The sequence below is a fragment of the Nothobranchius furzeri genome, chromosome 2 (assembly GCF_043380555.1).
Source record: "Nothobranchius furzeri strain GRZ-AD chromosome 2, NfurGRZ-RIMD1, whole genome shotgun sequence".
Classification (NCBI taxonomy): Eukaryota; Metazoa; Chordata; class Actinopteri; order Cyprinodontiformes; family Nothobranchiidae; genus Nothobranchius; species Nothobranchius furzeri.
This window is the reverse complement of record NC_091742.1, coordinates 21,197,064-21,213,328: the sequence shown is the minus strand read 5'-3', so window position 1 is coordinate 21,213,328 and position 16,265 is coordinate 21,197,064. Positions and strand designations below refer to the sequence as shown.

General features: G+C 41.1%; 2 protein-coding genes across 3 annotated transcripts; one reads left to right on the top strand and one right to left on the bottom strand.

Moving 5' to 3' along the window:
• Positions 1–2,486: 2,486 nt before the first annotated feature.
• selenoi (selenoprotein I) lies at positions 2,487–13,886 on the bottom strand. The gene is made up of 10 exons (XM_015948201.3): positions 13,696–13,886; positions 11,590–11,658; positions 11,168–11,276; positions 10,648–10,722; positions 8,293–8,555; positions 8,114–8,222; positions 7,995–8,043; positions 7,713–7,893; positions 7,460–7,639; positions 2,487–2,727 (listed from the first exon to the last, which is right to left on the bottom strand). The coding sequence occupies exons 1-10, from the start codon at positions 13,750–13,752 to the stop codon at positions 2,620–2,622; spliced, it is 1,200 nt and encodes a 399-aa protein (XP_015803687.2). The 5' UTR covers positions 13,753–13,886; the 3' UTR covers positions 2,487–2,619.
• Positions 13,887–14,243: 357 nt separating this feature from the next.
• ost4 (oligosaccharyltransferase complex subunit 4 (non-catalytic)) lies at positions 14,244–15,413 on the top strand. Of its 2 annotated transcripts, XR_008564736.2 has the most exons (3): positions 14,244–14,360; positions 14,992–15,127; positions 15,299–15,413. XR_008564736.2 is itself a non-coding variant. In XM_054748408.1 (2 exons), exon 1 carries the CDS (start codon positions 14,993–14,995, stop codon positions 15,104–15,106), a length of 114 nt encoding a protein of 37 aa, XP_054604383.1. In that variant the 3' UTR covers positions 15,107–15,127; positions 15,299–15,413. The 2 variants fall into 2 exon arrangements, 1 of the variants encoding a protein (XP_054604383.1); XM_054748408.1 differs by lacking the exon at positions 14,244–14,360 and having other exon boundaries at positions 14,993–15,127.
• Positions 15,414–16,265: the final 852 nt, after the last annotated feature.

Sequence of the window (16,265 nt, the reverse complement as noted above, 5' to 3'; positions counted from 1 at the left end):
CACTGAAAGAACCTGGAGTTCAATCGAGCAAACACTCAAAAAACTAAAAATAAAAAAGAGGCAGAATTCATATTTTACATGAAATAACAGATGGGCGTACATGCTGATTGATTTCACAGGAAAACACTTTTTTTTATAGTTTAAAAAGTAAACAAATTAAAAAAGATAAGACATGCATTTACACAACATACAATCATTCTGCACAGGTCAGACCACAACCAGAGATGTTACGTCACATTCAGAGTCCAAAGTCACACTTGAGGGGGAAATAAAAGTCATCTCACTATTATTATCTATTACAAGAGAAACATCCCAAGTTGCAGTTCGGCGGCACGATGATCTAGCTTTTTAATGGCAGTCGTAGACGCTTCTGTTGGTCCCAGAATATCAGGGACACTAAATGTTCTTTGTTGCTCGATAACAGGTTCTATTTACAGAATGAAAACCAAACCGTGTGTCTCTAATGTTTCCTATATGACCTTTAATTTCGTACCACCACAATCTTTGTAGTGAATGTCCAATGGTTTTGGTTTCAGTCAACATTTAAAGGCATTTTCCAACTGAACAACCTCCGTTCAGAGAAATAGCTTTTACATCCCTCAAGACTGATGAGCTAACAGCTAGTCCAAAACCAAAGCATATGGTCGAAGGCTATCTCATAAACCTTAATGTCATTAATTTCCCATTTAATAGTCATTAAGAAGAGTAAACATTAGAGTTGCACGAAAACCAAAAAGCAGCAGTTCACCACAATCCGTCATTGGCCACTAAACCCACATAATTCCAATCCATGAACTCAGCTTTGCTAGTTCACGTAGCAACAACAGATTTTTCATCATCACTTTAAGTTCAGGAAGAAAATCTGTTTTTTCAATCATTACAGGAAGTCCAGAGCTGTAAAAGAACCGGAAATCAGTATCTGCTCTCAAAACCAGAATCGGTGTTCACCATCAGCACCATTCACACGTCAAGTCAGAAACAAGAAACTGGTGTAAACATTTGTAAACCAATGCTGCATGAACCATTACAACATTTGAGATTTTAACTATTTTAAGATAAAAAAATCCACTGTTTCACTCAGGCTAGCCGTTAGCTCATCAATCCTGATGGATGCCAACTCTATTTCTCAAATTAAAGAAGCTGGTTTGTGACTTTTACATAAAACAATTCATCAAAGCGTGCTGAAATTACCCTTTAAAACCTGAAATTAGGTCCATCATTAACAGCTCACAGGTTTCACCTAAACTCTTGTCGAGAACAAACAAATCCAACAGGTCAACTGTGCAAACAGAACAGCTCCGACAGATACAAACATAGAACGGTTTAGTTTTGAAATGAGGTAAAAGAGTTTTGAAATGATTCCCGACTCGGCTCATTTCACTTCGCTTTGAGGAACCGGCTGCTGAAACCATGAAAGAATGTCCACCACCATGCGTCAATCACACATACAGATCACAAACTTCAGTAGAAATATTAAAAAAGTGATGATATCAGGCGGTCGGCGGTGAAGTTGTGCGCCGTCTTGTGCGATAGCTCGTTGCCTCAGAGTGAGTCCGCTCCAGTTCTGGTTTTTGGACGCACTCTTCATTCAAGCGCTGTAAAACCTCAACCAGCCGTGCCGCCCAAGATGAACTTATAAGTACATCGAAACACAAAGAAACGAATCAGCATGAGAACACGACACCTCAGGAGGAAGGGTGATCCGGGAGGTCAGGGCTCAGATGGAGGTAAGGGTCACCCTGATCGATCACTGCCCAGTTAGTATAGTAATCAGCTCCGACGGTGGCAGGACCCAGCCTTGAAAAAGGAGTTAATGAGTAAATTAGGTGGAGATTAAGTCATAACAAATCCTCAACACACACGCAGTAGTTAATGATTTCATTACAGAGATGACCAATTTCAACTAAAGTTTTACGAAAGAAGACTTAACCTTTAACAGCCGGCCACAGCGGCCAGGATCCCCAAGTTTGGTTGTGTTTGATATTCCCGATCTTGGAAACGGTTTATGATACACCCATAAAACTACATGGGGTTAAAAGTGCGTCATGTCCGTGGCTGCTCACATGTAAATACCTGCCACAGTTAGAGCAGGGTCTGTCTGAGTGTGTGTGAGCATCCAGCTTTTTCAGGACAGGGAGACATTTTGACCTTGGGAGAGGAGACTTTTTAATTTGGCAACTCCTGACTCAACAAACTGATGGATTTAAGATTTGGGAGATGAGGCTAGAACTGGGGGGATTCGCTTGATGATGGGGGGATGTCACAAAGACAGAAGAACAAACGTGTTTGTCCTTTCGTGGCTCGTCCGGGCTCCTGTCCTTACGACGGAAGCACATTTCCGTAGGAAACAATTTCACCTCATTGGCACGACTGAGTCGGCCAATCACCAGTGACCGGAAGCCCGAGCCTCAGGGCCCGCCCCAATCGCTGAGAACAGAGTTTGATCAGCTGCTTTGGGAATGTGCATGTGTGTGTGAGTGTGTGTGCGCGTGCGTTATGTGTGTGTGTGTGTCTGAAATGAGGACAAGTGTCCGTTCCACTTGTGGATGGAGGAAGGAGAGAGGGAGCGGGTTTCCAAGGTGAAGAGTGAAGTGTCGGTAATTCGAAGAGCGGAGCAGATTAGACCTCCGCTGCTGTCAGGCCGATTCGTTCCTCCTCCGGTCAGTTGCAGTTCGGCTTCGTCAGGGAGAAGGCCAAGATGTGGAAATGACCGCTGAGCTGCTGGACCTAAAAACGCACGCAGACAGAAAAACATCCATCAGGACTGTTTAGGAATTCATCTGAAGATTTATTCAAACTGGAAGATTTGGTGTTGTTTGTACAGAGCATAGGTCAAAGGTCACACACACAGAATCATCATCAGGCAGGTGGATTTTAGAAAAGGCATTAAAATATCTTGTTCAATAATATTAGAGACCATCTTTAAAGGGACTTTACGGAGTTTTGAATTTTTATGCTCGCGACTGCCCCCTCAGGCCAAAAGCGTAACGGCAGCTTCAATAGTAGGCTCGTGCACGAGGCGCGCATCCTGTACGTGCACACTCCTTAATGAAAATAACAGCTGAGACAGTCCTGTGTGTGTGTGTGTGGCCCGGAGGACTGAGGACAGGAGAACGCGTAGCTAATTAATTAAATAATGTGGTTCTGTACCTTTCTCTTCAGCACAGCCGACAAAGGTTTATGATGGGTCAGTCCTCCTGCATGCTCAGATCATTCCCTTCCCTTGCTTGAAAAATTGTTCCAAAATGAAAGTTGAACACACGTCTTTTTTATCTGTGAATTCAATGCCGTTCTGCAGGTCTCAAATAAAAATTTGGGCATCTTACTGTAAAAAAATATACCATTAATGTAAAAAGAAACTCTAAATGAACTATGTTCACATCCAGAATCAAACCCAGGTCTTCTGCACGAGAGTCTTACTAGGTGAGCTAAAGCGCCAGTGACATCCTTTATATCTGTAACATTTATATCATTGATGACAGCTGAAGCAACGTTCAAAGAACGGTTCGTAGCAAAAATGGCTATTTTGTTGCTAATTTGCAGGAAATATCTAGAAGAAAGTTCTACAGAAAGTAGCTAAGGGTCCTCAGAAATGTAGCTAGCTTTGTCACTAGGCGTTAGGAACAGCGACAAAGTGGCACTGCCTCTCTCTCTGCTGCTAAAGCTACGGATAGCAAATGCTACGGGCTATGCCTGAGCGTGAACGCGCATGAAGCAGCCTGCTCGACCCGAGCATCTCTCTTTTTCTGTGATTTTACAGAAAAACAGGCAATCACAGTAAAAATGCCAGGGCTCATTCTACAGGACCAGGGCATTGCAGGAGAATGAATGAAGAAGACATTTATTATTTCTATACGTGTTTTGGCTGTCAAACTTCCATAATGCCCCTTTAATCTTTATGGAAAAAAATAATTAAAACTTGTCTTTTCATGAGTTCTAACGAAGATTAAGAGTTTCTACACTTTTCAGGAACCACGGTCATCCTTTTGATCCAAACAGCTCAAAATTCATTACAGAGAACATCCGACTGTCTTCAGAAGGACAATAATCGTCAGCATTGGGAAAATATATGGAAATTTCCTGCTAGTTGTTTTAAATAGATATAAAATGATCTAATATATAAATTTAAATTTGAATAGTAATGCTGCAAATGCTCTTCACTCAACGGTAAAACTCCAGGGAGCAGACATTAAGGTAGTGAATACCTTTTAGTACCTGGGTGTTGACCTCAGCAGTAAACTGAACGGCTCCAACAAGTCGGAGCCTCTGTATAAGAGGGCCAAAGCCGCCTCCACCTCCTGAGGTGCGTATATATATATATATATATATATATATATATATATATATATATATATATATATATATATATATATATATATATATATATATATATATATATATATATATATATATATATATAAGATACTGAACAGGCAAGTTACCAGAGCTAGCGCGGTTCTGAGCTGCCCACCGAATTCAGCTGAGGAGACGTGTGAAAGGAGGATGCTGGGGAAGATGACCTCCATCTTAAAACTCAAAAGCAGGTTTGCTGGGTGTCAATAAGTCAACCCTTGCCCGACTTCAACTCGTTCAAACCGCAGCAGCTAGATGCCTAACACGTACTGACAGGCGCCAGCATATAACACCAGTTCTCAAATCCCTTCATTGGTTGCCCATCACTTTTAGGGTCCAATATAAACTGCTACTCTTTGTTTTCAAATCCCTCCATGGTCTTGCCCCCGTGTACTTATCTGACCTTCTTTCAATTTATACTCCTGGTCGCACACTCAGGTCCTCCAGCCTGTTGCTCCTCGAGGTCCCGAAAGCGTGTTACAAATCATGCGGACAAAGAGCTTTCTCTGTCGCCGCTCCTAAACTGTGGAACGAACTTCCAGTCACAGTTGGACTGGCATCCACCGTGGCAGATTTTAAGTCTAGACTAAAGACACACTATTTTACCCTTGCGTTCAACAGTTAGCTGTTAGTTTGGCTTTTACTACTCTTATTTTATCGTCCATTGTCAGGATTATTGGTACTTTTTTATCGGCTTGTCTTTTTTTTAATTGTTGGCTGTATTTCATAGTACTGTTTAATGTTTTTTATCTCTGTTATTGTGCGACTGTTCAGCACTTTGGTCAGCCGTATGGCTGTGTTTTTAAAGTGCTATATAAATAAAGGTGGTATGGTATGGTATGACGGACCTGTAAATAAATAGTTTATAAATACGGTAGAAATAGAAACAAGTTCCTCACGCTGATGAATAATAACTAATCTGAGGACAAGGTGCTAGTGCATGCTCCTACAGCACCTTGACACGACTCAATAAATGTTATGCAACATTTTGTGAACATCAATTTATTTGCATGTATTTGTTATAAATGCCACTGTATAATTCTTGCTGTCAGTATTTGCAAGATATTGGTATTTGGGTCTGTACATGTTAGACTTGCATGAGTTAAACCAAGGTCTGTAGCCCTTGGGTCATAGACTTTGAGCTCTAAGTATATTGGTCTTTTTATACTGGGAATCAGGAGTTATTTTAGTGATCATTTGTTTCTTATTTATTTTTGTCCTGATTGTGCCCTGAGCAATTTTATGACTGAATAAAAACAAATTAAATCAACATAAATTGAAAAATAGTCTTAAATAATCGAGATCTCAATTTCAGTCCCAATAATCGTGATTATTATTTTTGCCATAATCGAGCAGAACTACTGTAGGATCGAGTCTCTTCTATTCTGTTCTAAAAAGGACAATCAAGCGATCGTTTTGGGGGATTTGAATTTGGTTTTGAGTCTTTGCGGTGAGATGAAACTGGAGGTTTGAGGAGTTATTGAGAACCACAAGAAAAGGCGTTGTTCTACCAGGAAGAGTCCAGATGTTCCTACAGATGTTTTCTGGTGATCAGAACACCTGGGGTCTTGTTTAGAACAGTTTAACCACAGAAACTCAGAACAATGAAGCTTTGCTCGACACATATTTTAAATCCAGCTCCCTCCCAAACACACAAACTTTAACAAAGCAGAACTCGTTCTTCTCTAAAACAACATCCTCTTCACAGCTTTTACTCACACGACTCATCTAAACACCTAAAGTCGTGATCTTCTGCTGCTTCTCTCTGCTTAAAGACTAAAATGTAGCCTTTTTTTTTTGTTTTTTAAATTTACCAGGTCTTCCGATCGCCAACGATTTTCTAGTCAAATAAACTTGACATTTGTTTTTACAGTGCATGTTGTTTTATTACTTCTTTCTTGATTTAAAACCTGATGATAAACTATGTGATCTGTAACTGGCTTCTGTGGCTCTACACCTTTTACCACCCAGCTGATTTCATGTCTTTGCTGCATGTTTACGGTCAGCTGTTAATGACATCATAAACTCCGACACGTCATCCCCCGTTTAAAGTAGCAGCACTTGATGCATTTTTGACTTTCATCAGAAACATCCTTATTGTTATTATAGCACCCCAAACTTAAACATCATTTCATTTTCATTTATTTATTTATTTATTTCATTTATTTATAAAGCTCCTTCTGCGACCAACGCAGACGCCCAAGGTGCCGACCACAACACAATACAAACATAAAACCATCAGAATAAAATATAACAATCGTAAAACCAACATAAAATCAATTAAAAGAGGAGAGTAAAAGCAAAACATAAAATCCTGAAAAAGATTAAGAGGCCGGGGCATCGAAACCAGGTAAAATTTGCTAATCGTGGAATTCCTCGACAAAAAAAATGGGTCTTAAGGCGAGTCTTAAAAAACCCCAATGAGAGTGACTGACGCACCACCAAAGGCAACTGGTTCTAAAGTGCAGGTGCCAACACCGAGAACGCACGGTCCCCTCGTGACCTGCACTTGGTGCGTGGAGCGATCAACAGCTCCCTGCCGGCTGAGCGAAGGGCCCGCGAGGGGGCATGCCTATGCAAAGGGTTGCCAAGATATGCTGGAGCAGTTCCGTGTAAGGCCTTGTATTCCAGTACCAAGACCTTGAATTTTGCCCTGTATTGCACAGGCAGCCAATGAAGGGATGCCAGCACAGGGGTGATATGTTCCCTGCGCCTAGTGCCCGTCACGAACCTAGCGGCTGAGTTTTGTACTAACTGCAAGCGTGCCGCACCCTGACTAAGGCCGGCATACGGAGCATTGCAGTAGTCGAGCCTTGAAAGAACAAAAGCATGTGTGACAGTCTCTAAATGTACGCTAGACCGCAGGGGCTTAATTCTGGCTAGTCGGCGCAAGTTAAAAAAACACGACCACACAACCTGGTTGATTTGCACGTCGAATTTAAGGGCCGAGTCCAGTTGCACTCCCAAATTTGGGATGGTGGTCTTCATGTTGGATGCTAAAGGGCCCAGATTCACAGCATCGCATGGGCGTGTAGACATGCCAGGGCTAAGTACAATTACTTCAGTCATCAGAGGTCACCTCGTCTCATCAGGACGGTTTTCTTACCACTGATATGCCGTAGTGTACGTGAGCGAAGACGACAGCTGCCGTCCACAGATACAGCAGCATGGTCTCGTCGGTGAGAACTCCCGTCACGGCTGACAGCACCACAGCGGTCATGGGCAGCAGCAGCCAGCTCAGCGGCTGGCAGCGCGTGTTACTCATCTGACACACAATCAGCTTACACTGAAAACACACACACACACATATAAATATACATCCATGTGGTTCTGTGAGGCTGGAACGACTGAAGACTCACCGTGACGTTGGCAAACGCTGTTCCCACCATGAGGTAGTAGACCCGGGGCTGCAGCTCTAGGATGTTGGATGGAGAGAAGACGACCCAAGCGGTGGACAAGATGAAGAGAAGAACGGGAGAAAGGAAAGGAAGGAACGCTTCATACAGGCTGCTGTGCTTCAGAGTGTTACTCCGGTGAGCCCTGAGAATCCAAACACGCCGAGTAAAAATAAATAAATAAATTAAAACCTCAAGAGAACTGAGTGGAAGATGAAAACCAATCCCATTTTAATCTGTGCTCACTTCAGGACGTTGTAGAGGCTCATGGGTAACGTCACGGTAAAGGAACACGCTGGAAGGAAACAAACCTTAATGTTACTACCTGTCTGAGTAACTAAACGATTACATTTAGAACAGCTTACCGATGATCATAAACGTGAAGAGGTCTCTGTAAAGGAGTGTCCAGAAGACCGGCTGGTACCAGGTCTCCACACCGACCACAGCAGTGACCAGGTACACCAGGGAGATGGTCTGGAAGAACATCAGGCTTTTACAAAACGCTTTAATTCAAATGTGAGTGAACTTGTTTTGTTCTCTTTACCACTTGGCTCATGTCATATCCCCAGGGCAGGAACAGGATCCCAGTGTTGTATTTCTCCCAGTGAGACAGGATGAAGGAGAACAGCACCACCCACAGGATGTAGTAGAGCGTGACCACGCTCACACCGCTAGGCCCTCGCCCAAATATGGAGTACACGGTGGCCACGAAGAACACGCATGCCCAGCTGTCCAGGCCGTGGTCAAACAACTCCCCTAGTGGTGTGGAGGAGTTAGTGCGGCGCGCCTGTTTCCCATCTACTCCATCTGCACGACACACCAAAGGTTTTTAAAGGTGGAGTAGACTGAACATGAAAGTAGTCTCCTACACCTATATCCTGCATTAGCTTCTGATAGAAAATAGATGGTGAAACTCTAGGATTTGAAAATCCTCACATATCTATGTCACACTGTGAACTAGCATTCATGGCCCCGCCAATCTAGGCTCGCACCTGCCCACAGGAAAGCTTTTAAACATGTTTTTGCAGCCAAGAGTGTGTTGGTGATGGTGAATTTGCAACATGGCTGAACACATTCCGTTAGCCAATCGGGAGCGAGGTGTGTGCATATCATTAATAATAAGCAATCCTGCTGTTTTCAGCCCACCTCTGCACCAGCAAACTTCTGCGTCCCAGAACAGGAGCGTCATCGCTTCAAATACACTGAATAACTGGGTAAACCACACATTTAGGTTGTAAAAAATCTAACTTGCTTCAAATATGATTAACTCATTAACTCATTCACTGCCACTGACGACTAAAGTCGTTGACAACTAAAGTTGTCTGTTGCTTTTTTTTAACGGGGCGGGCTTGAGAACAAGCTCCCACACTGTGAGAGTAAACCTGATAGCTCTAAAGCTGACCTTCACCCGTGCGTGTCCCATGTCCCATTATCAGGAAGCAGAAAATCCATGAATTAGGAGATCGTTTTGGGACGCTGTTGTGAAAAAAGCGATGCGCTAACAGCTCGCACTTTGAAAACGGATTGTGAAAGAACGGATAAAGCTAGAAACACGTTGATGATTTCTAAAGTAAGAAGTGGTTCTACTCTTTCTTTTGGTAGTTTGGTGTTTACATGATCATAGAGCACAATGTTCTGTGACTCTTCAAAAAAAAACAGTAAAAACACTCAAAAACGCTGGCAGTCAGGGGCTTTCTGATCCGAAAACAGCTAGCAGTTAAAGATCATGCAACTGGTAGTTCCACTTAACACCTAAAAAATGTCCGACGGCTCTTTTTGAATCGACTAACGCTTATCTGCCACCTTCAGATGAAAATGAGATCATTTAGATCTTCGAGAGCAACCCAGGAACAACAAGGCTTCAGTCCACCTTGAGCTAGAAGCTGCCAGAACATCGAAATCCCATTGAAGACAGCTTTAGACCAACGTGGACTAAGAGGACCAAGAAAGAACATCCTGGTCCAAATAAGACTCTTGAGTTAAGCTAAGATCTGTAGCCTTCAACATGGACATGCTAGAGGTCTTCTGGTGAACATGTTTATGGTCAGATAAGACAGGAATTGAGCTGTTTGGACACAAAGTTAGTTGGCTTTAAAACTTTTGTTCACTAAAAAACAAAGTTCTTGTTCTTTTTTGAAATACCATCATGACTCCGAGTCACCCGTGCATTCTTAACGTGAACATTATTTTCCAACCCCCATCGCCTGCATCTGCCGCAGAATGGAAATACACAGGAAAACGATTAAGTAAGACAAAGCCCGAGTCTTCTACCTCGCAGGACAATGGCCTCGCCCAGCTTAGTGCCCAGGAGAGAGCAGAGCATCTCTCAGCTAATAGAAGCTAACCATTAGCAACTCCACAAAATGGCAGAACACGGTCGGGCTTATGTTATTTGTGGAGATAAAACCTCAACGTCGCAGTTTTTAGACAACGATAGACGAATGAAGAAAGACAGCGGAAGGGTCGTGTTGCTGTTAGCCAATCGGAGGAGATACATCTGCATATCAGAAATATTAATGATCAAGAGTTTAAATTGTGTCGTTTTCTATCCCACCCCTCCAAACACACACACACACACACCTCGTGGAACACGAGTGTGAGAGATCACAGCATTTGTAGGAGAAATTCAAATGTGGGGCATCCAGTTCATATAAAAAGCCCATTAAAGTTCTGTTTAATACCCGTGAGATGAGTGGCTAGAAAGTTACAAGTCCGGGACAAAAACCACTCAACTTTATATCTGAGTGAACGCTAGCAGCTCGTTCATTACCCTGCTGTGTGGGGCTTCGGTCCGGTCAAAAACAACAAACCAACAAGATTATTTCAGCTTTTTAGTGTCTCTATGGTCCCCCTCCAGTCTGATGAACTTAAAAACCAGGCTGCACAGGTCAGAACTCACCGAGTGTGTAGGCTAAGAAGTTGAAGATCCCTGCAGCAACCCAGACCCAGCTGGGCACGTGTTCGTGTCCCGCAGCTGAGAAACAAAGAGAGGTTAATCTACAACACACCACAGGCAGGAAAAGTAAAACACACATAACAAAACTGAACTTATATTATTGTATTTTACATAAAAACAGACTAAAAAACCTAAACTACAGCTATAGATTAGTTTAGCGTTTATAGCACATCTGTTACATCATCAAAACACAGAAGCTTAGGCTTTTGTTTACGTTTTGGAGATAAGCACCAACTTGGTAACCCTGACAACATTCTTGGGTACGTATGACTGATCTGAAAGGTTAGTGATTATCCAGAGCCATCAGACAGCCATGTTCCCATAAACAGTGAACTTCGCCCCATAAAAACAAACACACACATGTCTGTAGGGTCACCCAGCATCTGCTACAAACCTCTAGATCCATGAGGCAGGCGCGCACACACACACACACACACACACACACAAAACCAAAAGAACCTACAAGAGGCGTTGAAGCTGAAGTCGTAGAAGGCCAACATGAGGAAGTTCAAGACGAGGAACATAAAACCTGTGAATGTTATGAGGTTTGGAGCCAGCCACGTCGGAAGAAACTGTTCAAAGAAATCGATATAAACAAAAACAGATTCAAAACATGTCCGTTTGTCCTTCCAAAGCCTTATCGTCATGAATGATTGGGCCACATTAGCTAAACAGCTTTTAGAGACACGCACAGGCATGAAACTGAAAGTAGAGATAAGAAGACATATCAGGACAGATTAGCAGGTGCATAAAAAAATTTAAAGGAGACTTCCTGGAAGAATTTAGCAGCCTAGTCCTATCAGAGGCTGTCCTGTTGGTGTATCACATGATAATGGCTGGAAACTTCATTAATGATGGACACAACAGCGATCAGGGCACTCTCACCTTCACCAAGAAGTTCCAGAAAGGATGCATAATGTAGACTGACAGGGGATTTGTGTCCACAGCGCTGTACTGCAACAAAACACACCAAGTATGATCAGTCACAAACAAATTCCTAATCTGATTACATGTATTTTAATTCATCTACAAAATAATGTCTTAGGAGGGTTTTTTTGGGCGGCTCTTCATCTTAAAGATCAAACAACCCGACTCCAGACTCTGTAACTTTACCCAGGCATGACAAACACGCACAAGAGATCCAGCGTAATCTGATGTTCATACAGTTTAACGTGTGTGTGTGTGTGTGTGTGTGTAAGGCTGTTAGTGAAACTACAAGCTGTCTACTGTATCTCACCAGGCTTTTTATAGAAAAGTCCCTTCACAGATAACCAGCCATGAGCATGATGTTCTGTAAGTAGGGTTTTAATTAGCTATGCATACAGACTCAATTTATTCATATGCTCATTTCTAATGGATGATCGCTGGGAATCTTTGGGATATTCAACCAATCATAGTTAGTTAGTAATATAGTAATATCTTGGTAGTTTCCAAGATCCAATCCACCAATCAGGCCTTTTGGTGGGGTAAATTTCCACTCCGACATCTGTTGTCCTGGTTCTTGCAGTACAAAAACACAGAGATATTTAAAAATGGCCTCAAAGAAAATGATCCTAGCTTCTGGAAAGGGGCCTTGAAGTGGAAATGTTGCATAGCAGTCATCCCCCCATCACATACGTCAATCATCGAAGTCAACACTGTTAGCAAAATGTCTCACGAACCAGTAGATAGTTTTGAATCGAGGTCTCAGAAAGACTTCGTTGGATGTTCATCTGCAGCTGATTCACCTTTGAATTCAATTAATTTAAACTACTAAAGCCATCTGTCTGGAAAATGACTCATAAATTAATAAGTCTTAATCATCTTTTGCTTCCCGGTCGCTCCTTTCCGGAAGAGCAGGCTTTATCGTGCACCACTCTTGTTTACAACAAACAGGGTTTTCTACAGCTACCAGCAGCCACTTAAGGGACAATTATTGGGAAAATGTCCTCCATGATAAACAGCTCCATGGAGTTATGGGTAATGAAATTACAAATGAGCCTAGTGGACCAAAAACACAAGGAGTGTACAGACTAAACTGTCAATGCCAAATGAAGAGTAAGGCCTGCCACTGGCTTAATAACGTTCACGCCTCACATTCCTTTATGATGTCTAGGTAAGATCTTGCATTTTTATCATGCCAATAAAAAAAATAAATTTCCTAAATTTTGCACATTAAAAATGCCCACTTCAGCTCAAGACACCCCAGAAAAGCTTTTTTTTTTGTCTTTACGAAAGAAACTTTTGTTTTTATGACAAGAGAAAGGCTTGTTTATGGCACTTTCAAAATAAAATCACGTTTTATTATAAAAGTGTAACGCTAATCACAGAAGTTACACGTTGCTTTTTAGGGTGTTCCCTTTTTCTCGCCGCTCTGATTCAAACTGTATGTTTGCTGCCGCTGATAAATTAGTACAGTTCCTGAGGCGTCTTTTAGTTGGTGGTAGAAGAAAAAAGCGTTACCAAACTTGTTTATTGTTTATATATGTGATGAATAAATGTCAGTGATCGGAAAAGGCTTAAATCAAATGGAAAACTCCCATTGAAATAGTAGCTAGCAGTTAGCTTCTATGCGCCAATGTAAATATCAGTGCTTATACCCCGTTACTTCCGGTGAATTTCAAAATAAATGCATTATTCCATAAGAGACATTACATTAAAAGTCTGATTTCTACTAACACATTTTAATAAGAACATCTTTTAAAACACATCAACTTGTGGTTAAAGAAAACCCCACCAAAATATGCCAACTTACACAATAATAAATAAGATTGTTTTAACTTTCCTGTCAAATAACTAAAGATACTTATGCAACAAAAAGAAACGCAAAATTGCAGCTAAAACGAATAACATGTTAAAACAACTTTATTATACCAAGTACTAAACGTTATCCGGTAGGATCATAGCTAACTTCACATTGTACCAGGGAAGCGTCCATAGACCTGTCTGTGGGAAGCACCCTACAGATCGTGACAGCCCAATAAATGATTAGCTGTTAGCATTTCTGCTCACCTTGTATTTGTCAAAGCCCACGAGCTGCTCCTGAGTTACGTATTCGTAAAGAGCCATGTTGGTGCGTTGTGGCTCAGCGACGAGATAAAAATCTCTTCCTTTGGATGTGTAAATCCCAAACGTTAGCTGCCAACTCGAACCACCATCTAGCTTAGTCGCAGTCGTTCACGCCGGGTGAGGTGATGTCGAATCACTAGAGCCACGCCTATAATATGGCAAGCTGTGAATGCAAATATTCAAACCACACCTAGTATTACTTTTAGACAACAATTTGCAAATTGTGTTTTCCTACTTGCCTAAAGCTAAATTTAAAAACATATCTGAAGCAATGCTGCTATTTTACCAGCTGTCAAGTGTGTTGTGTCTACTCAAAATGTGTTTCAGTCATAGCTTGCTTGTCATTATTCTAAATTCAGTGTATAAAAAATGCCTTTTCGTGTTAATGTATATGTTCTCTGACATTGTTTGGGTATGATGATCAGAAAATGTAATTAATTTTGACATTTATTGTCGATTTTGTGATTTGATTTATATGGCGCTCTTGTCTTGAACGTGACGTGGCTTTCCGCTACAACCGGAAGTAGGACAGAGCTACGTGTGCTAAAGAGAGGCTGGAGTGTTGCTCTGTTTCGAGTTAAGAAAGCAAACACTTAATAAAGAAACAGGTAGGAACCGAGTTGAGGTTAATACCATTTTAGTTTGGCATGCGAATTTCAGTTGCCATGTATTTTTAAATTATTAATCACTTTTAAAAGTATCCCCGGCATTGGTTATGCTAGTTAGCCACCTAGCTTAGCTACGGTAATAAAATGCAGATTTGACAGATCGAGAACGTTTTCATAATAACGAGATTAGTCAGGGATGATGGCATTAATACTCCTGAACACTATATTACTAGTGACGCAAAAGGGTTAATTGTAAAATGTGGGTTAGCGTTAGATTTTTATGCATTTTACCTGAGCTAAAATCTGCTTTTGTCCTGTTTTTTTAAATAATTGAATATATTTACAGTGCATTGTAAGAGAAAAGAAACTATAACAAATGAGACGGAGAGGGACATAGAGCAGGTTTTCCCCTTTGGTATATGAGTTATTCAGATGCATGTTTTTAATATTAACTAATAGGAAATATGTGAATAATTTTAAATACACTTCAATCATTGTTTATATCATTGTTTGATAAGTTGTATCATGTTGGCTTTCATAAATTTGCTAGACTCAGGTTGTGTAATGAATCACTACTTCATTATGGTTTATTCCCACTGAGCTAGTATTCTTTCTGCATCGTCTTGTCCAGGATGGTGACCGACGTGCAGCTGGCCATCTTTGCCAACATGCTTGGTGTGTCATTATTCCTACTAGTCGTGTTGTACCATTATGTTGCTGTCAACAATCCCAAGAAGCAGGAGTAAATGTCTACAATGTCTGGAGAGGTGAGTGGATTTACATCCTACTGCTAACACCATTTCAGTGGATATTGGTATTTTGTTATCATGACTGGAGTGAAGAACACTGATCTGTGACTTTATTTAATGTTTTTATCGTGTTGATTCTGACTAAATAGTTGAGTTTACCTAATCTTGAGGGGGTTTTTTTCTCCACAGGGGGATCAGAAGCACTTCTCATTCCATCTCCTTGCTGAGAGACGTTTTGCGGCACCATCGTTTTTGTTTTTCACAGATTAAAAACTTCAATTTGCAATAAAAACACTAAAATGAATATGAATTTAGCTTTTCTTCATATATTTATTTTTTTAATGGTGTTATGTGTTCTTGTGTAGCAAACTAGCATGAAAGGCACTCAGGTGTGTGTGTAAAGAAGGGCCTATTTCCAGGCATACATGTTAGCCACATTAGTAAGAAGGTGAGCCTTGGGGAGGTGAAGGTTTAACGATACTGCATTGTTTTTAGAAAATACACACTTTCCTCCTCTGCAGAGCGATTATCCTGATGTTTGTGTTGCTTTTCAGCTCTTTCAGTTCCAGTAAAGGTTTACAGCACTATTTGTAAGGTGGTCACAGTTTTCCATTCTGCAAATGTCCTAAATTTGATCAAAATGGCCTTAAATGAGATCTAAAAAATCTTAAATTTGGCTTCCTTAGACCTGCAGATACAACCAACATCATTCTTGCCCAGAGAGTAATGCTAATGTGCCTGGAAAGATTTGAATCCACATTTTGTGTTGGAATTATAAATGAATGGCTTGGGTCATCACTCTGAAATCTTGAGTAAATGAAATGAAGAAGCTGCAATAGTGAGTTTAAATCAGGGAGTCTCAGACTCCTTGTATAAGAAATTTAAAATAACGGCATGCTACAGCTGGTTTTTGCAGGGTTCATTTAGAAAGACTATGGGTCTACAAAAAAAAAAAAAAACAGCAACACTGCAAACTTGTTTTCGCTTCGTAATAATCTGGTTTTACTTCTTAAATGAGCAGAATCCCAAGAAGAAAACTGAAAAAAGTAATTTTTTTAAATATGTATTTTAACTAAACATGCAAAGCGCATGTTATTCAGAAATCAGTTTTTCCACATCAACAATGAATGGGAGGTTAAAAAGGTGCTTGTGTGTG